The 22104-nt window shown below is 36.2% G+C and overlaps 1 protein-coding gene across 3 annotated transcripts in view; it reads left to right on the top strand.

Moving 5' to 3' along the window:
• Positions 1-22104, top strand: part of SKIC3 (SKI3 subunit of superkiller complex) — a 78978-nt gene that overhangs the window by 4849 nt on the left and 52025 nt on the right. For all 3 annotated transcript variants that reach the window (XM_046666039.1, XM_046666041.1, XM_046666040.1), the window contains exons 2-13: positions 197-268; positions 2346-2500; positions 3930-4020; positions 7272-7415; positions 8478-8569; positions 8995-9070; positions 9612-9752; positions 11999-12097; positions 12206-12314; positions 18893-19033; positions 19883-19984; positions 20548-20687. In XM_046666039.1, the coding sequence (XP_046521995.1) occupies positions 3931-4020; positions 7272-7415; positions 8478-8569; positions 8995-9070; positions 9612-9752; positions 11999-12097; positions 12206-12314; positions 18893-19033; positions 19883-19984; positions 20548-20687 (1134 nt within the window). In that variant the 5' untranslated portion in view covers positions 197-268; positions 2346-2500; position 3930. The remainder of the gene's footprint in view (positions 1-196; positions 269-2345; positions 2501-3929; positions 4021-7271; positions 7416-8477; positions 8570-8994; positions 9071-9611; positions 9753-11998; positions 12098-12205; positions 12315-18892; positions 19034-19882; positions 19985-20547; positions 20688-22104) is intronic.

Consider the following 22104-nt stretch of genomic DNA (forward strand, 5'->3'; position numbering starts at 1 on the left):
AAATTTGGAGATTAAGATGAGTGTCTCTTTGCAAAAGAGAAAAGACGAAAAGTTGTACATAATTATGTTTCATGTTTTAAATTATGAATTATGAAAATTGAACCTGAATCTGATGTATTCAAAAAATCGGTAAGTTTTAGGTTGTGTATGTCATCCTTTTTATGTGGCTAACTGTCTTATATTTTACTTAATTTAGATGGATAACGGTTAAGGAACCATCTGAAATTCAATTCAAAAAGAAGATAAAGGTAGTGATAATGTGTATAAGGTAAGTGTCTAGAATGCTAAATAATAGGTCATTGGAATCTACTTTTACTTAATGATTGTTTTTACCAATTCTTTTCAGAGGAAAAGTTTAATGGTGTGGGTTATTATGCCAGATTATAGGCCACCACAAAATGCCTTTAGACTTTTGTTATTACAGACCGTCCCGACTTCCCATGGTTTGCCTTACGATTTTTTGATTTTATGATAATATGAAAGTGATATGCATTTAGTAGAAACCGTACTTCAAATTTTGAATTTTGATCTTTTCCCAGGCTAGTGATATGTGGTGCAATACTCTCTCGATACCCTGGGCAGCAAGCCGCAGCTCCCAGGCAGCCACTTGATCACGAGGTTGAACAGCTGATACACTTAGAACCACTCTGCACCCGCACAAGCATTTCGTTTTTCACTTGTAGTACAGTGTTTAATAAATTATGTGGGATATTCAACACTTTATTATAAAATAGGCTTGTGTTAGATGATTTTGCCCAACTGTAGGCTAAGGTGAGTATTCTGAGCATGTTTAAGGTAGGCTAGGCCAAGGTATGATGTTGGATAGGTTCCGTATATTAAATGCATTTTTGACTTGCAATGTTTTCAACTTGCAATGGGCTTATTGGGATGTAACCCCATTGTAAGTTGAGGAAGATCTATAGATTTAAAGGTATCATTTTTTGCTTTTCTGTAATTAACTTCCATTGTCATTGTTGTTCCTATTATTTATTATTTATTTGTTATTATTGCTTTGTGGAATCTTTGTATTTGCATAACTGAATGTGGCTTCAGGTTCCATAGCTTTAGCTGGGATGTGCAGGACGTACCCATTCATCTCCCTATGCTTGTTAGTTTTGAAGTATATGATTGTCTTTTTGGCACATTTGTCACTTTCTAACTTTTGTAAAGTGTAGTTGTTGCTACATTTTGTGCTCCGTACATTGAATAAAAACCTTTTAGGTTGGTAGAAGAAAAACTCATTGAGTGAAAATGTGCAAAATGGGTGCTCTTATTTAAAAAAATCAGTTGAGGATTGAGTAGAAAAAATGGAAGGAGAGGTGTAAGGGGAAAGTGTGTGGGGCTGTGGAAGAATAGTAAAGACAGTTGTAAGAGAGCTAGATTTTTCTTTGAAGTGTTGGAAATGCTTGGAATAGAGGGAGTATCCCAAATAGAGGAGTATGGGGTTACACAGGAATAGGAGCAGAAGACCAGAGGATTCCACCGCAGCCGGAGTAACTATGATTACACATGGAGACGCAGGGATGTGGGAGGGTGTTGAACATTAGACTTGGTTACCAAGAGAGGAATGGAGGTTGTCTCTAGTAGTCTTTAAAAATAACCTGCTTAGAAGCATTTAGCACCTCTGTGTTTGCTGCTGTATTTAAGTCCACACTTGTCTGTCTGACTTTGAGGGTCTTCTCTAATTTGGTGCTCTACTTTGCCTACCCAGCCTAATTTTCTGCTGCTCTTAGCAAGTCCCTTCTATTCCATTCAGCCTGGTTTTCTCATTGTTTCCTGCACACACGACATTCATTCCTGTCTCTCGGACTTTGCTCATGCAATCGCCTCTGAAGGGAGTAATTTTCCTTCTTCCCTCCATTCTCAAATCCTGTCTTTTCCATCCAGTAGCCTGTAATCACCTCACACCACACTTGTTTTCTTCTCTGAACTCCTACTGCATTGCACTCATTATCTTTAGTTTAGCATTTGGTTCTTCAGTGCCTCATATACCTTAGGTTTCTCTCTTGATTTAGGGTAAATTTTTTCTATTAGGACCTTCTTTTCCACTTCTTTTGTGTCAGCTGCAGCAAGTAGCTTGGGAGCCTCATGTAAGGTTTGTGCTGCTTGGTTCTGCCTTGTTCCCATGTGCTTCCGCTCCAATGGTGGATGACAGAAAAGATGGTGGTCTTATCCTGGAAAAGTTGCCTTCTTTTTCTTTGTTTTTGCTTGGTCTTATCTTGAACTGTTTTTGTTCTTTTTTAACTTGGAAATCTCCTGATTTTTTTTCCCTTAGATGTCTCTTCTTATCCCTTTCTGTTGGTCCAGATCAGTTGTTATCATCGTTGATACTTTCTTCTTTGTAGTCTGCAGGTTTATCTACCAGAGATAACTTTGGTGTGAGAAAATTTAATGTGAGATCAGCATTGGAATTTGTTGCCTGCTCCAATCAAGATTTGTAGACCACAAAAAAAATCCTTCAGAAGTTTGCACCTGTAAATTTATACCAAGATAATTTCAGGTAACAGAGCAGTTTCTAAAATAAGAGCATACGAAATATGTTGCTTTAATTATTTAATTATTGTAATGAGGGAAAAAGTCACTTTTCTGCTTATTTAGGGAAGCTGGTCTGGCTGCAGATAAATTGATTTTATGATATCTTAACTTTTACATTATTGTGAATCTAAAATTCTTTAAGACAAAGGGATTTTTTTTTCCATAGCTTCTTAAATTTCTTTGATCTTGAACTTCCACCTCAGCCTCTTCGTATATAAAGGACTGTCCGTGTACCATGTCAGTGAGCCATCTTCCTGGTTCCTTTTGCTGCCTTGAACATCTGCCGTCTGTAATGACTTAATATTTACCCAGCTTTGTTTTACCTTCCTGTTGACGTTTGAGTTGAATGGAATTGGCAAAAAATACTGATGTTTCTTTTTTTCAATATGGAGTTGTGATTGAATTTGACTTGTTTGGTGGTAAACTAGAATAAGTTGTGAAATCTTGATATGTTAGTTTATTTAAAATAAGTTAATATATCTTATAGCTTAAGATTAAATGAAGAAGTGCTTTGTCTATCAGTCAAGATATCTTTTTATGGCTGAAATTAGTGTACAATCTTCTTGCATGTTCATTACCTTCTGTTATGTGTAAACATTGCATTTATTTCTCTTCAAAGAATACCATATTACTATAGTCCTGCAGTAATCCTTACTGTGAAGAAAGTTAATATCCTGATTTTATATTTTGTAGACACTAGTATTAAAACAGAAAGCTTCCTTAAACTCTTTCATCATGGTTACTGGGATTTATCTGTGTTAGTGTTTTTACTCTGTGACTTGGGCTTATTCTACTAAATCTTGCTTGGGTAGAATTGGATTAAGAATTAGTGTTTTGGATCCTGGTCCATAAGATCATTTGTGTTTTAGCCTATTAGGTGGAGAGTGAGTATAATTCAAATACAACACAATTTCAACAAATACTTATCAATATATACAATTTGGCAGATACTAGGTGCCGAGGATACAGCAATTAAAAAAAAGAAAAACTACCAGCAGCAGACAGAAGTCCCTGCCTGCGTGGAACTTACATTCTGGTGGGGTTGGGGAACAGATAATAAATAAGATAAATAAATAAAGTATATGGTATATAAGATGGCAATAAGTGCTTTGATGAAAAATAAATGCAATGTTAGGGATGGGGTTAGGGAATATTGAATGGTTGGGAGTGGGGGAAGACATTTTAAATAGTGTGGCCAGGGAAGCTTTCACTGAGGACGTGACATTTGAATAGCATCTGAAAAGGGGAGGGCATAAGCTATGTTTATATTAGGGGGAAAGAGTGTTCCATGTCAAAGGAATCCCGTGTGCCTTTTTCAGGTGGTTAAGTTTGCTGGAACTGTTACAGTAGGGCAGGAATTATTTTAGGTTCACTCAGGCTTTTTATTTTGACAGAATGTCCAGCAAGGAAGTAAAGACTGCTCTAAAAAGTGCTAGAGATGCAATCAGAAACAAAGAATACAAAGAAGCTTTGAAACATTGTAAGGTAACCGATAGTTTTTTCTTCCACAATAAAAATGTTACCCATTTACAAGTATTTCTCAATTTGTAATATGTGAATTGTTTACTGTCTCAATATAACAAAAGTGGTAAGGTTATTTAGTTGAAACAATAAAGTGGTTATGCTTGGATAAGCTGCTTCTGCCACGCTTAATTTTGTCTTTCTCTGTATTGGTGACCTATCAAAGCCGAGTTCTCAAAACCTGAATATCTCTTAGGTAGATGGAACACTACTATATCTTCAAGTTTTCATTCTTTAATGATATGTTGACAATTCTGATTGTGTTTGGTTTGCGGATGGGAGAGTCAAGACTCTAAAGCTCCTTTGTATGCTGATGGGAATGTTCCAGTCCAGAGGGAAAAGTTGAATGTGCAGGAGAGACAGAGGGTAGTAATGGGAGTGAAGTCCTTGGAAGATGAGAGTGGATGGGATCCAGAGCTTGAGGGGAGGGCCTTTGATACTTCTTGCATTTTACCAGGAGGGAAGACAGTTGCAGATCCACATGCTGTGAGGTTTGTAGATTTGGGGGTGGGAAGATAAGATGTGATGGCTTCTATTTTCTTAGTGAAATAGAAGTATAAGCTGAGAGTGAAGTATAACCTGAGAGTGGAGATGGAGTTGTACAGGAGGTTTGAGACCAAATAAGTCATGAAATAGTTGTTATTCATGGTGGGAAAACAAACTTACTAGTAAGGATTGGAAGGATTTGCCCCAGGGAATGTCCATGTGAAGTTTTGTGTTATTAAAGTGAAAGCAATGAACTCAGCTGTGTAGTTTCTCCTTTCATGTTCAGCTTCTTAGGCTTGGAGATGGGCATGATGGGGTGCAGCTATGGATAGTGAGAAAGATGAGAGGAAAGAGAGGCAAAGGAGTTGAGGATGTTTACATAGGAGGGCTGACAGTGATGGGTTATGGAGTCTTAAGCTGGGAAAGGAGGGTGAGAATTGAGAAGTGGGGTGATAGTGGAAAAAGGAGGTTGGGTCAACAAATTGGACATATGGGAGGTTGAAGAATTGTTACCATGGGACCATTACAGTAATTGAACTGGGAGGATAGGAGAGGGTATGCTGGAAATCGAGATTTTGGATGGCTGAGTAGTGCTGAGGGTAAGTAACTGAGAGGCCACAGTGTTCAATGGGTCATCAGCATGGATGTTGGAATGATTATAGGAATCGAAATGGAGAGGAAGGATACAATATTTTCACTGAAGGAAAGGGGAGTTCCTAGGAGATTGGTATATGATAACAACAAGAAGGATATTTTTCGTAGTATAGCCAGATGGCTTGAGCTTCAAAGGTACTGGGATTTTTGAAGGAGGGAGGAGTTGAAGAGGAATGTATGTGACAGTGTGAGCAAGGAGAATCGCTTCCTCACCTCCTGGTCCTGTGATATGTGGGATGTGAGAAAAAAGAAATCAGCTGCAGCATGTAAGATCCATAGGGGAATAGCCTGGTAGAGTTGAAGTAGAGCTCAGCAAGTGAAGATAAAGTTGGAAATATAGAGGGAATTTGGCTGGTTCAGATTGGGAGTTCCAGAGGGCACAGTGAAGGGTTTAGGAGAGTGAGAGGGAGGAGTTGGTAAGATTGGGGGAAATCCACAGCAACATAGGATGAGAGTCTTAAGGGGTGAAGGATGCCCTTGTGAGATTAGGTTTCTAGTGGTGAGTGAGCCCAGCAGGAATGGAGGGCGTGACAGAACTGGTCCTGATGTTGAAGGTGGGCAGTCTGTTCAAGCTGGCGGGGAGGCAGAGGGAGGGCGAGGGTCTGTCTCCTTCAACGCTAGGCTTTTCTAACTAATCATATGTGAATCTGTTTCTGCTATTGTGTACAGCAGCACCACAGCAGTCCTCTTTCTGAGTCAGATATGAATTCCAGCAAGTAGTTTATAATTTATCCGGGTGGGACCCAGCTAGAAAGCAAAGGTGGGGAACTAGTCAGTAGCAAATGTCTAATTACTTATGTGTGGTAACCTAGAATGTTGATTGAGACTAAAGGAAATGTTCAATAAAGAAATGTTGCTGCTTAGTATGTTTGCTGTGTCTCATTTAATCATCACCTTGTCTGCCTGTGTGCCTTTATAACTAGGTATGAGCATCCCTCAGGGAGCCTTATCTGGCTCGTGCAGATGCACTTCAGAGTTAGGTACTTTTTTCTTTATGTTCTCTCAGAACTTCATACCTGCTTTTGCCACATTATTGTAATTATTTCTTTAAAATTCTGTTTTGGATTCTGAAAACCTGGTCATCAGGTAGATAGTACTTACTGATCACTGGTTGACTGTGGCATTTATCATTTGTTCAGTGGTTATGCACCACTCATTGTTCTTGGTGTTGGGGACACAAGCATTAATAAGGCTCCGATGTTTGTGGTTTAACTGTGGTAGTTACTTCATTGTTGGTTTTTTGGGAGGTAGCAATGTTGGATAGAGTGGAACTTGTTCTGTATGTTGGTGACAGATTGCTGGAAGTGTGATGTGGATGCACAGAAGCCTAATAAACTGACTGGTTCAACTCATGGAAATGTTCTTAGTTTCTCTAGAATATGTAAAACCTCAGGAGCTAATTTCATTTTAGCTACAAGTTTTGTTTTCTGTCACTAGTACATCTTTACTTTCTGTTTCAAACTATTTTACCTTAGCAGGTAGCTGTTATTTCTGAAAGCAGTAGCTCTACATATAATTTTATTCTAGTTGACAGGTGTTTAAACATTCATTGCCTCTATTTATTCTGAACATATTTGGTACAGTCATACTGGGGTCAGTCTACTTTCTTAGCCTATAATTTCAATGACAAATCTGTCTAATGTGGGGAGATGTTATCATAGTGCAGGAAAATATGGGACTTGGATTAGATGAAGTGATATGGAGCACAATTTTGTGAGTCGACTCGTGGCAGCGTGGCATGGATGTTGGCTGATTGGTAAGACCAGTCTTACTGTTCTTTTTATATCCTGTATTCTCAAGGGGCAGGGGGAGGTGTTTGGCAGAGGCATTAGGAATACTTGGGCAGCTTTCAAAAAATATACCTCATATTTCAGACCCCTTACAATCACTGATCCAGTCCAATGCCCTCTCTACCTGAGGAAACTGAAGACCAGAGAGGTTAAGTGGCATCCTTAAGATTGCCTAGTCAGTGGTAGATACAGATTTCCTGACTCTCAAGTAGACGCTCTTTTCGTTGTTGTTTGTTCATTAGCTTCCAAAATGTAATGATCTGCTCTTTTAATTTTTTTAATCAGACAGTGTTAAAACAAGAGAAAAATAACTACAATGCCTGGGTTTTCATTGGTGTTGCTGCAGCCGAGCTAGAGCAGCCTGATCAGGCCCAGGGAGCCTATAAGAAAGCTGCTGAACTAGAGCCAGACCAATTACTAGCTTGGCAGGTATGTAGACATTTTTTTTCCTCTATTACAGGAAAGGATTTTTTTCCATTTTTCAGAATACAGGTAACATCTTTAAAATAAGCATTTAAACTTGCATTTACTCCACAGAAGAAAAAAATTAATTTCTTGGTCTTCTAAACCTGTTAAAAAAAAAAAAAAGTGTTGCCAAAGGTGCTGTTTATCACTGTCCAGTCCAATGAATTATTTCCAGATGTGAGGAAAGAAATTGAAACATGATTGTGTAAATCTCCAACTTAGTTATATGTACATATGAAAGACTTATCAAGCATATTCTTTATGCTTACCTGAGGGAAAAGAATGTATATTAATATGTTTTCTAAAATAATATAAAAAATTTGCAATTCTTTATCTTTGAGTATAAGTTAAATTCTTTTTTCTTGTTTGATGGTCTTCATGTTTTTAGTTGGCTTCTCCAACTTTTTCATATCTGATGACTTTGTTTAAGATCTCAGTCACGTCTTAGAAACTCTGATTAATAGGAGGTAGTAGGCCCCGGAGAACATGAACCTGTTTGTCTCAGGTTCACATGAACAAGAACGTGAGTAGGAGTATCTGGTAACACACTTAGAGAGATGCCTGCTTTTATTATGTACTGATTGGTTTAGGGTATCTGATCTTTATTTGAAGCAAAAACGACAATTCCCAGAGACTACTTGGATTTTTTTGGTTTGACCATATAAAAGTAGTGTCATATGGTAGTGTCTTAGGGGTTAAGATTGTATAATAATCATTAAAATATTTTTTGTTGTGAAACACTTCAAATATATTTTCAAAAGTAAAGAGAAGGTATATTGAACCCCTCTATGCCCATCACTCAGCTTCAATAAAAATCCATGCACAGCCAATATTTTTTCATCTATACTTTCACCACTCCCTTTCATCCTCAGTTATTTGAAGGCAAATCCCAGACATATTATTTCATTTGTAAATAATAATAATCTTTGTCATAAATAATCTTTATAGATTGTCACTATTTAGCAAAATAAATGTGAAAACGTTAGACGTTTTTGGAATAATAATCTCTACTACTTCCTCTTTTAGGGGTTAGCAAGCTTGTATGAGAAAAGTAGTCACATAAATGCTAAGGATGACTTACCTGGGGTTTACCAGAAGCTCCTGGATCTTTATGAAAGGTAATCACTGTGTGGGGAAAGGCCAGTTTCTTTAAAAGCTTGAATTAGAATAAACTGGTGAAAAATTACATAGAAGTACTCCAGACATTTACTGGGAATTGCGAATCATTTTTCTCTCAAACTGATGTTATAGAATCTCTTGATTATGACTGAAACAGAATCAAAACACTAACAGTGAAAGGATTGACTAATTTGGGAAGTTTGATATCATTTTCAGTCAATATAATGAAAGATAATATTTCTTAAACCTTTTTTTTTTGTAAGAGGCTCATTTTATAAAATTTTATTATAGTATGAAAGAGGATTTGTTCTAGTTTAAACTAGTGCCTGACAGAGTTATTGGGATATTTTAATTTTAGTTTCTTAAGTCCTCGGTTGTTTTCATTAATCAGATTCAAAATCCTTTTTTTTTTTTTCGTTCTAAGTGTCGACAAGCAGAAGTGGTGTGATGTCTGTAAGAAACTTGTGGATCTGTATTACCAAGAAAAGAAACACGTAGAGGTTGGTTAATGATTTGCTGGGATAGTAGACTTATTTTAATAAAACCGTTATTGGATGAAAGCTTTCATTTACCTTAAGAGAAAATTTTAAAAATTAATATGTATTATGACATTAAAAGAATTTAGAGAGATAATACGAATTGCAGTGCCTTGAAAACTGTAAATTAGAATTCACATTTCAGGTATCATAACTTCCAAACCTTTTTGAAACTGGGCAGGGATAAATAAGTAAAACTATCATCTGTAGAATTTACTGACCCCCTTGTGGTGTCTCCATAGCTGATGCTATAAGCTATGAGGTTTGGGGCATGTAGTCATTATTCCTGAATATGCTCTGGTGTCTCACTCATACTAATGTAAAGGCCTTGTGTATTTGCCCAATCAACTTATTTTTTATTGAATTCATAATAAACAGAGTTCTCTGCTTTTGCTATTTTTGTGTATTAGCAGATAAAAAATATTTTTGTTTGCAGATTTTTAATTTTTATTGGCATTTTTAGTATTTAAGATAAAATAACCATTTTAAGTCTCCTCCTTGATAGGTGGCCCGAACATGGCACAAATTGATAAAGACACGGCAGGAAGAAGGTGCAGACAACAAAGAGCTTCATCAGCTATGGAAGAAATTGACTCAGTTGCTGGCTGAGAGTACTGAGGATCAGAATAATGAGACCCAGCAATTGGTACTGACTCATTTATTCCCTACAGTTTATGTTGTGAAAATTGATCATTTAATTGAATTTAGAAAATGGAAACATGATATAATACAGAAAAGTACTGTATGTCAGACTAGATATGTTATAAATGTTCAATTTTAAATTCATAGAGGCTCTGCCTGATCAAGTCAGAATGATTGGTCTGCAGTCTCATACTAAGTCTGAAAAGAGTGGAATTGGTATCAGAATTTTAATCCCTTGTATTCATAAGAATCCACAATAAATCAGTTACTTGATCATTGTAGAAAAGAAACTATGAAATTGGCTTTCACAAAACTGTTATGATTTCTAAAAAGTTGTACCTTAAAGTTATGTTTTGTTGTATTTATGAACTAACAGTAGTAAATTACTTTGAGGTTTAACAGGTCAACTAGAGTATTTTATTTAGAGTATTTATATTTAGTATTTGGAGTACTTATACCTAGAAATATTTCTTTTTAATATGCAGATTTTGAGGTAATTGAAAAGAATTTTTAAAATACTAAAAAAAAACCATTGGTTGTGAGCCATAATTGGAAAATATCTCCATCATTCTATTTTTTAATATTTATAAGTTTAAAAGTAAACTTAATTTCTTATTATAGTAAATAGCCACTCAGTGTACACTTGTCAAATTGAATGGAATTTTTAAATGTAAGCAATTATAGTCCCTATATAGGATGGGAGGCTCATTTCTTTGCATGTTTGTTCATTTCTTCGCTCATTAATTTGTTCGTTTATTCAGAAGTAATTATTGAGAACCTACTGTATGTCAGGCAGTGTCCTAAGTACTGGGGATAAAAATGTGAGAATAAGACTTGCATTTGTTTGTATATTGGTTTATCTGGGTATAGATTCACTTGTGGAAAAAATTGAGCAGTGACAAAATTAGGTGATTTACCAACTTCGTGTCTTCATTTTATGACTTCATTGTTTTCCTTGAAATAGTAGAGCTTGCCAGAATATCAAACACACACAAAGATAAATGTGGTTTTGAATTACCTATACTATACTCCTCCATGAAAAAGAACTAATTATTCTTATCATTTTAAGAATTGATTTCTAACTGTTAAAAATAGGATTAAAGGATTTTTGGGGGCTTTATTTTTTTTCACGTTGAATACTAATGAAAACTCTGCTTTATTTGTGTTCGGAAAGAAGTGTATCACCTATTTTCCATTTGGATTAATTTCATTACTTTTTTTTTTGGCAGAGGGGTGAGGAATATTGGCCCTGAGCTAACATCCTTGCCAGTCTTCCTCTATTTTGTATGTGGGACACCTCCACAGCCTGGCTTGTTGAGCGGTGTGTAGGTCCACACCCAGGATCCGAACTTATGAACCCCTGGCTGCTGAATTTGGGTGTGTGAACTTAACCACTATGCCACCAGGCTAGCCCCTCCTTACTGTTTTTTTAAACCCCTGTGCTAGACTGTTTAAGTTAGGCTTCCTCTTATTACAAGATTGTTAATTTATCAGAGCAGTAAAATTTTACTTATTTATATAGACTTAAAACATATTTTACAAAGAAAATTTGAAGTAGTGAAACATATCATGAGTTTTCATTGTAAAGTCATGGAAATTCATTAAAAAAATGTAGAACTTATGTACCCAATATAACCAAATGCATGGTATCCTTTAAAGTGCTTACCTTGGATTCTGGTATTGCTGTTCTTGCTCACAATATATTTAGAAGGCCTCTTTTGGAATTTTCTTCAAAGTCAATACTGTATAAGAAAAATAATTTTATTGTAGTTCAGTATATCTCTGGTTTTCTTTTACCAAAAATATAACTTAACTTCATAAAATTTTTTTTTTAAGATTTGCTGCCATTGAAGATGTTCCAAAGAAAGTGCTAGTGATTTCAGGAGAGAGGTTTTAAAAATGATCTGAGCATTAGCAGCTATGCTGGCATATAAGACTATGGTCTTATATGGTTGACTACTTTGTAGGGAACAATAAACACTTATAAGAATGTTTTGTTAAATTAATATTGCTAATTTATAGTTATTCCTTAATTAGTTCATTGCAGTCTGCTGGTTGGTTGAGTTGGAATGTATTCTAAAAGTTACATATACTTTCTTTTCCTCATTGAGAATGTCAGGGCCAGACAATAAAATACATTTGCAGTTAGTTGAGGGTGTAGTTTGTATAAATGAGTCTTATAAGTTCAGTTGTTTATTACGTTTGTCATTTAAGTATGCTACAGCTGATAGCTTTTTTTGTTTGTTTCAGCTTTTAACTGCTTTTGAGAATGCACTGAGCTTATCAGATAAGATTCCTGGTGAAGATCACCAAGTACTTTATAGACATTTCATTCAGTGTTTATCCAAAGTAAGTTGATTTTTAAAATCTCTAATGTGACTTTTATATTCTAATTAGGAAAGTGTTCACAAGTATACTCTACTACTACTTAGTTTATTTTATTTTTGTATTTTCAAGTTTCCTCATGAGATGGCTAGGTTGAAGAAGGCCTGTGAAGGAATGATAAACACCTATCCCACTGTACAATATCCATTAGAAGTGCTTTGTTTGCATTTAATTGAATCAGGTAATTTCTTCTTTATTATGTTGTGTGTCCTAGAGGTGTATGAGTGTGTGGGAGTGATGTTGCTGTCGATCAAAAATTGCTTTAGTGCCTGCCATGTGTAAGGTATTGTTTCAGTATTTCTGGACATAAAAGGAAGTACACTGTGTAGTCTTTGTGCACATGAAAAGGCTAATAAATATAGGAAAGTATAGTGGTACAGAGGAATTATGAATTACCAAGTTTGTTGATCAGTGAAGTCCTTTTGAAGGTGGGAACTGAAGGTCTTGAATTTTCCATAGGAATAAATATACAGGGGGAGGTGAAAGGTACTCCAGACGGCATGAGTGGAGGTGTGGAGCTAGGTGCAGTTTTAGGAAATATTAAAATAGTTTTATTTGCTATAGTGGAAGGAATAACTAAAGTATGTTTTGGTTAAGTAGGTTGGACTATGTTGCATAGGGCTATGAATGCCATGCAAAGGATTTTGTAGAAGATTAGCATTCTCAGTGTTGATGTTGTGTCATAGTGTCACAAGTGCATTGTTACAAATACTAATATTATAGAGTAATGAAATGTGTGGATGATCTACTTTTTTAATGCAGTAGAGCAGAGTCAAGTCAGAGAGCGTGTGTCAGTGTGTTCTTCATGCTCTTGCTGCTTTGTGTACTTTCTTTAGGGGAAGAGAGGAAGTGATGACAGCTCGTTTGCTGGGAGTTGCCAAAACTTACGGATGTCTTATGTCCAAGGCTGTTATTCAGTCACTTTATAGGAGGTTGACCACATTGGTTTTCACAACAGCCTCTGACCTTTTTTGTCAATGTCTAGGCTGAATAGATTGTTTTTTAAATAATTTGAATATCACTCCTGTCCATTCCTCTATTCACCTGATGTGAACAAAGTTCACAGAAGTCAGTCCCTGAAATCAAAATAACAGTACTAGCACCAGTGTGGTAGTGATTGTAAATTATTGTAGAGCTTTAATAATCCATTTAATTTTTTTCCCTTTGTTGCTAAATGAGTATGCACATGGAAATGCTTTGTATGTGAATGACCATCATGTGTCTCATAATAGAAAAATTGTTGAAAACTACTGCTAGAGATGACTGAGGGATAGTTCTGGTTAGAATAGTATCATTGCACCTATCTCGGCTCTCCCCACTTTAACTTTCCCTTATAAGTCCTACTTGTACTTTCCCCCCCTTGGTGTCTAAATTAAAATCCAGAACTGTTACCTTCAGTTTGGGATTTTTTTTTTTTTTGGCGAGAAGTAAGTGGATCCCCTTTTCCTTACTTTAACTGAGACAAAGACGGACTTGCAAGAGCACTTTTCACTAACACGAGAAAAGAAAACATTAAAAATGTCATAGTGAGTCAATTTACGAATTATAATGTCTTAAACTAAAATGGTGTGCAGGATAGATTGTCTAGAAGATAGACTAGATCGGGTAGAATAAGTGGCACTAGGAAGGAGTGAACTGGGAACATGATAGTGGCAATAGAAAGTAAAAGATGAATAAAAAGTCAAAGGCATTTCTTAGTGGTAAAGCTCTCCTGAAAAGTTGGCCTAATATGGAATGATGGTTTATATGAAAGGTAAGTTGTTGAAAGGAGATGTTATGGGCCTTCAAAGGGAAATGCCCATCAGTGGTTTGCAGATGAGGGGACAATACTAAAGTTAGAATCATAGTTTGGAAGTCATTTGCATTTGGGGGAAAGTAAAGTGGAGTGGATGACTTCAGAGGATGACTAAAGGGCAAAAAGGTGAAAACTACCTTGAGTGGCACTGGCTGGCTTGAAGGGAAAGGGGGGAAGAAGGGGAAGAGAGAAATAGAGGACAGAGAGGTGGGAGAGGAAGGTAGGGGACCCTGATGTGAAACAATACAGAAGGCAAGGGAAGAGCATTTCAGAAAGGAGATCAGTCTTGACAGATTGAGCAACGAATTTTATGTTTAGGAGACCTTTATTAGGGCCTTCGTTTTTAATCAAAGTGATTGAAGTGGAACGTAAATTACAATGATGGGAAATGAGTAGGAAGAAGTGCAGGTATAAAAAGAAGCAATCCAGGGACTTGACTGACTGCATTTAAGAGAGAGGTGGAGGAAGCATGCAAAAGGGATGGCAAGCTTTTAGAGGAGTAGAAGAATTCCAGTAGGGTCACCTGGCTGGAGAGTTTCAAGAAGAAAGGGCTAGTTAACATTATGAATGCTGCATTAAGGTCAGGGAGGATGAGGCATGCTAAGAGATTTTCAGTACAAGGAACATGCTTATGAATTTTTGTGTGGTTTTTTTTTCCATTGATAGGAAGCATATTTCCAAAATCACCCAGTTTCTTCAAATTTTAGCACAAGACCCAATATGTTCCCAAGATAAGTGGACTGATTTTCTTTATCTGGCCTCTAACACGCATCTCTCCGCCTCTTTTTCTGCTGTTAAGATTGCTGTTGAGAAATTAATGGCTGATGTTCACTCTTCTCTCTATTCCTGTTCGGTGTTAATGGTTTGTAGCATTCCTTTATTCATGACCTGTTCACTTTCCAATTGGCACAAGAGGATACTTTGAAATTTATTTTCAAGGACTGATTGAATGCTTTCTCGGTAGGCACATGTATGCCTATAATGTGGATTTGTTGAGTGAACATGGCTCTTGTATTCCAAAAGACTATAAAATTATAGAAGAAATAGGATTAACAAATAGTCTGTGGAGTTTTGCACGTAAATTCAGTACTTGACAAAGTCCTCTAATAAAAATATAGCAAAGATTATGCTGATTGATTAGAGAATGTTTTGGTTTATGTGAAAAAAAATCATTCTTAAGGAGTTTGGGGATGGATATTTTGCAGAACTGAAAGAGAGGGATGTCTATTTCCTGGCAAAGGGGAGTGGGTAGGTGGGTGTTTGCACCTGTGGTGCACTATGGAAGACCTCTTTCCCTCCTGAATCGTTGGTTGTAAGAATTTGTGGAACAGAGCAGTTCAGGCTTAGGTACATTCTAAGGTAAAGTGTTATTCTGGGGTGGCAGTTTAATAGTTAATGCGAGACACTAGGAAGCTGCGCTTAATGATTTCTTGTTTTCCTTCCATCGCTCCTCTAAACCAAACTTTCTGTGTATTAAGAACTTCTGAAAATCTGTAAGGTACTCTAAAGGCTGACCTCTCCTCCCCCGGAGTACTTTAGTATCTGCAGAATTTGCTGCTTCACAGCAGTTAATCACTGGGTTCTCTTCTACTGGCGACAAACACATTTCATTCTCCTTTGTCCTCCTTTGCATGTTGAGACTTGATTCATTTTCAAAATAACTCAGTTTATAAAGCTTCATATAACAAGTGGTGAATAGCTTTCACAGTCATCTGATGAAATGTTATTTCATGCTAAATGACCTTTTTGATTTATTTTCTTTTGCTTATTGCTGAAATGGGGGAGGATAATAAGAAAGCTTGGTTCTTCAAATCCAAACAGAAAAGAGCTTAAGACTTTTTGCTCTAGAAATCTTAGAAAATCCAGATGAAAATAGAGAAATGAGTACATGCTGTTTTTTTCCTCCCAAGCTAGGTTTATTTAAAAGAAAAATTCTCAAGTATTGTTCATTTTCTTTGGGATGTCAGAAATGAATTAGTTATCAAAAAACCCTCACTTTTTTGCATGGTAAACTTGAGGAAACAGAATTCTCGTGGGTATTACTTAGCATCTACCCTGAACCTTTACAGAACACCTTTTATCCTTGGAGATTTAGCATTCATCAGCCCAACTGATTGACAAATAAAAATAATATCATCTGTTTTAAATCATTAAATCTGGAATCTAGAATCTTTTAAGTGTTAAAAAGAGCAGATGTTAAATAAATGATTTTCTGTTCAAGAGCAATGAAATCTATTTCCTTTCTGTTCTTAGCCTCCACATTTATTTAGCTACTATTCTCAACAAGAATTAGTAAGGAGAAGAGAATTGAGGATTGAAGCTGTAATATTCCTTGTCTCTTTACACAGGATTGGTAGTGTTATCACTGGCGATGTTTTTGGGAACGCCACAGAGAATTTCTCTAAGTGCGACTTGGTCGTGTGTAGAGAATATGCTACCCAGGGCTAGACATGAGCATAGTCTCCCCAAATCTCTTTTTGTTTCTATTATTGTGGTCCCAGATAAGCAAAGGGGAATATGTTAGGAAAGTTAACCTTGTTTTAAACATTTTTTGTGTTCATCCTAGCCTTTTGGAAACTATTTTCATGTACCTATCCACACTTTGCTTACTTGTGTATAGTTTTTAGGTACCCTAAATATGGATGATCATTGGAAAGATGCATGATTAGCCTTTTCCCCTCTTTTCATCCCAGGTATGTTTTCTGTAATAGGGGCAGTTTTTATAGGCAAGGTAGTCTGTCATGAATTATGTTTCTAGGGAGTTAAGAGAGTTTTGACTTAGATGGGTAGATTGAAAGTAAAATTTTAATAGCCATTTTCTTTTCTTTTTTAGAATGGTGAAGGTTTTTAAATTTTCACAGTAATTCTTAGCCATTACCTATTAGCAGACTAAGCCTTTTGGAACATCAATTCATAATGGTGTTTTTAAGGGATCATTACAATATTTAATGAATGTCTACCATGTACAAGATAGCATGCTAGTGCCTACCCTTTGGAAATTACTGTTTAGCTACAGAGACAACAAAGGCAGGGTATGTGTGCTATAAGACTAATAATACAGGTGGTATACGGGATTGGTAAATACTGTAGACCTGTGGGGTTCTTAAAAGTATGATATCTGGACCAGTAGCATCAGTATCACCTGAGAACTTGTTAGAAATGCAAATTCTCAGGTCTAACACAAGACCTACTGAATCAAAGCTTTGGGTGGGGCTCAGCATTCTGTGTTTTATCAAGCCCTTCAGGTGATTCTGATGTCTAGTGTAGACAATACCACTGGATAGAAAGGGGAAAAAAACCCCAAAACACTGGTTTGCTTTTGGAAGATTAATAGAGTGTATGGAACTAAACATGTCTGTTCTTGGAGTTCATATTTATGGAAGCAATAGTGAGAACATATTGACAGAAGGAAATTCATGTCTAGAAGCATAATGGTAGCAAGCTTGTGTCTTTTTTACTGGCTTACTAATCAAAGTAGTATTTCTTCCAATTTGTTTTCATATTTCACCAAATAGTATTGAAGTTTTGATTCTTTAGCCTTTATGAATTCTTTCAATTTTTGATACTAACTTGGACCTCTAAATCAATATGTAAAATATTACTTAGAGGGCCAGCCCTGATGGCCTAATGGTTGAGGTTTTGTGCGCTCTGTTTCGGTGGCCTGAGTTTGGTTCCTGGGAGCAGAGCCACACCACTCGTCTGTCATTGGCCATGCTGTGGTGGTGGCTCACATGGAAGAACTAGAAGGACCTGCAACTAGAATATACAACTGTGTGCTGGGGCTTTGGAGAGGGAAGAAAATAAAAAAAAGAGAGGAAGATTGGTAGGGTAGCAGATATTGGCTCAGGGCAAATCTTTCCCAGCAAAAAAAAAAAAAAATTATTTATGGGTTATACATTGGTGTGTATCTGGTTTTGAAAAACTTCAAATTCATAAGCTAAATGGTATCATGCAAAGAATTTACCTTTGATAGCTGTGACTGAAATGGTGGTTTCACATGTGGTTTGGGGCTATATGTTTTGTATAGATATTGAAGCATAAGGTCTCTTTTAGATAAATTAATTTGTTCCCCTTATTTACTGCTTCAAGTTGCAGTCAGTCTTAATTAATTTTTAAGAATTTTCCTGTGTGATTAAACAATTTAATAAAGTGTTGAATGCTATTCACAGTTTATTCTCAAAATTTTCCACCGATTTTTATGCTTTACTGGGAGTGGGAATCCTGAGAATGATTGAGGTTGGAGAAAATGGAAATAGAACAGAACATATGTTTTCTAAACTAATAATTTTACCAAAGTAAGTTTGAAATAAATGTAGGCATTGGATGATTATTACATAAGCTTAACTATTAACTTATATAGGAAAAGAAAGTTTTGAAAGAATGCAGAAATGTACTGCCAAACTTGTCAACTTAAGGAGAATGTAACTAGGTTTTCGTACAGTGTCATGATGAGTGGCCTGTCTTTTGATGCTAGGATGCTGGGAGAGTCCACTGGATCTGGCATCTTGGCGACCACATCTCTAGCATCACATGGGTGCCCAGGGAGAGAGATTGGTGAAGATACTATCTTTTGACAGGGAGGGATTCCTTCATTTAACAACCAAAATTGTTAGTGCTGAGTAGGAAGGGAGACCTGACATGCAGTAGGCTATGCGCCTTAGCCTAGTGGCAAGTAGCAGTAGGTTTTTTGTTTGAAACCCAATGAGTATGACTTCAGGTTCAGTTTACCCATGCTGCTGTGGGTAAAGTGGGTTCTACTTCCAGTATTTAAGAAGATGAAGTAGTATAATTTTCTTTATGAAATGTTAATATTTTCTACATTTGTTGGTCTATTTAAGTTTTGAATTCTTGGAATCAGGATATGGTGGAGGATGTGTAAGACAGCTTTTGAGATTTAAGTATATAGATTTTGACACTTAGAAATTTGGTATATCAATGCTAATAATTTTTTCTTTTGATTTCAGGAAGTCTTACTGATGAGGGATATCAGTATTGTTGTAGACTAGTGGAAATGGATTCAAAAAATGGTGCAGCCCTCATTGGTTTAGGCATTAAAGCATTACAAGACAAAAAGTATGAAGATGCTGTTAGGAGTTTAACAGAAGGTAAGTGTATAGTGTATGGCATGTAACTTGAGATATAGTTGTTATTCAGTCAGTAAGTGTTTATCTTTGGGCCTTTCTTTAAGGAATGTATATTTCAGATAGAAGCAAAAAAAAATGTACTTGCATACTCTGGAGTCTGCTTAAGTTTGAGCTCCAACTCTGCCACTCACTAATTTCAACACCTTGGGAAAGTGATTTAAACTCCCAAGTCTCAGTGTTTTCATTTGTAAAACAGGGATAAAATCTACGTCCTTAGGAGGCTTTCACTTAGTCTTGTGAGATATGATGTTTCTGGATAAACTTTCATTCAAATTGAGATCTGAATGACAAACACAAGCCTGGAGGGTGGGAGGAACATTTCAGGCCAAGAGATGAAATAGCCTGAGGTGAGAGGAAAGGTGGTATTCAGGGAGTTGCTGATAGTTTAGCAAGATTTGAGAATGAAGTATGGGAGCAGGAAGGGGCAAGAATTGAGGCTAGAGAGGGGCCTTGTAAACCTTGTTAAGGAGTTTACATGTTATCCTAAGGTCAGTGAGGAACCAGTGGAAACTTTCAAGCAAGGGAATTTCATAATCCCATTTGTTTAGAAATATTCTAGCTACAGTGTAGAGAATGAATTGGAGTGGATGGCAGGCACTTGGCAGTGATCTAGGATAAAGATGATGGAGGTCTGAACTGAAGTGATGGTGGCAGAGAAATGGCTTGGGGTCTGGAATCAATGTGACATTGACTAATTAGATGTGAGAGATGAGGGAGAGGGGAGGAGTTTGATTGGGGAGTACACGGTGGTACCATTCATCTTAGTAGTCATGGAAACCTCGGATTTTGTGATTGCTTTTATCCTTTTAGGATTAAATGAAAGCCCTCTCTGCACAACTGGATGGTATCATCTGGCAGAAGCCCAAGTCAAAATGCATAGACCTAAGGACGCTGTTCTTTCATGCAATCAAGGTATTCTTGACATCTCTAAGGGTGCCATCTTAAAGGAAAAAGTGGTTTTAAAAACCCAGATGCTATATTTTGTATTTTAAGTTGCCAACTGATTTAAAATTCATTGAGGATGTTAAAAAAAATGCCAAATCTGTATGCATGTCTACTAGTGTATTTATTTATTTATAGTTGTATCTATTTTTTTTTTGTTGAGGAAGATTGGCCCTGAGCTAACATCTGTTGCCAATCTTCTTTTTGCTTGAGGAATATTGTCCCTGAGCCAACGTCTGTGCCAGTCTTCCTCTATTTTGTATGTGGGATGCTGCCACAGCATGGTTTGATGAGCAGTGTGTAGGTCTGTGCCTGGGATCCAAACCAATGAACCCCGGGTTGCTGAAGTGGAATTTTATGTTTCCATAAAGAGTTCATGGAAGAATTTATATTTAGCTTTGAATTATTTCTCATGTGTATTGTTTTGATAATTTATTCTTATTGTATCTGCAATTTATTATATGTCACCCTTAAAGAGAAAAAAAAGTGAAATGATGTGGTTGTCTTCATTCAGCTGTCCTTAATTTTGGCAGCTCTGAAGAACGTAGATAATCTGGGTGTGTCTGGTGGCAGTCTTCATCAGAAGAATCTTTGTCTTCGTTTGAAAGCAGAGGCTTTGATTAAACTCTCAGATTGTGAATCTTCAGAGGAAGCAATTCGTACTCTTGATCAGGTAATCTCATCATCGAATTTTTCCCTTCAACTTGGTTTCCAATCAGTCACTCTCTCCTTACCATGAATATTTACTTAAAAAAAATTTGTGTTAGAGGCGTGATTTCACCACACTGGCACTGTTGTAAGTCATTCACACACTTGGAAACTCCTAAAGTTACTTGTTTGCCTCTTGGTTAAGTGCTTACGGTATTCTTCATATGATGTAGTTTCTTTCTTTAGTTCTTGCTCTTATTTTCCTTTTCTCTTTTTGCCCTCTTATGTTATTACTACTTGATTATTATTAATTTGGGATTCTGAATTTTTTACTCTAGGAAATATTTCATAGACTATTGACAAGAATTATTAAGGACACTAGTAACATTGTGGTAGAGAATGGTTGTTTTACTCAATTTAATAAAAAACTCAGAGGAGGATTGATATGTAAGAAAAAAACTGATTTCTTAATGTTTTCGGTTCAAGTAATTTGAAATTCCCTAGCAAAAACTAACTAGTAAACTGTGAATTTTAGCAACATGGTGCCATTAAAGATTTTTTGTCAGATAAAGGCTATTTAGTGTCTAAAATTAAAATTATATCACTCAGTATATTATAGGGTTTTGAGTTTTATTTTAAAAAAATCACTGTTTTATATATTTCAAAGGGCTTTGCATTTCATAATATTTCTTTAAAATTAGAACAGTTTTCAGCATCCTTCGAGAACTAATATCCTATTTTCTTATTTGCTACTTCTCTTCCACCAATAATGTTTTGCGTGAATGTTTTATAGAGGTCTTTACAATAATCTTTTACAAAAAAACAAAAATTTTCTTGGAGAACTGGTAGAGTCGAGATCTGAGATAGAAAATGTAGAAGATGAGCCCAGAACATCTTAGAATGCTAGAAGGCAAGGAAAGTATAAAAGGCTATTAGAGTTATGTCAGAAGGGCTCAGGAACTAGCTTGAATGGATTCTTACAGGCTAAAGAGGGGACGGTTTGAGCACCAGTAACTGCAATGGATTGAAAGACATCAAATATGTTTAAATGATATGTTCATGATGATACCAAAAACAAAAATCAACAACACATCTTCAATAAAATAAATCTCTGAAAGATACTGTGGAACCAATTGGAAAGAATCAAAGTATTTATCTTGCCGTTCCTTTATGAACTGTTCTCAGAATAATCACATGGATAACTAGAGGAGGGGAAATCCTCTTTGTTGAAGTATTTCATCAAATAAGGAAAGAAGGAATGATAGATTTAGAAAATCATCACTTTGCAATCCATAATGAATTAATAGATCTAGGCATTGGAGATCAATGGTTACTAACATCACAAAAAGAAAGACAACCAGACATAACCAAGTGCAAGTACACGTGAGGTATTCTTGTCCAAATATCAAACCTCAATTAGATCAAGCTTCTAGAACTTAACA

This window comes from Equus quagga, chromosome 7 (genome assembly GCF_021613505.1).
Source record: "Equus quagga isolate Etosha38 chromosome 7, UCLA_HA_Equagga_1.0, whole genome shotgun sequence".
NCBI lineage: Eukaryota > Metazoa > Chordata > Mammalia > Perissodactyla > Equidae > Equus > Equus quagga.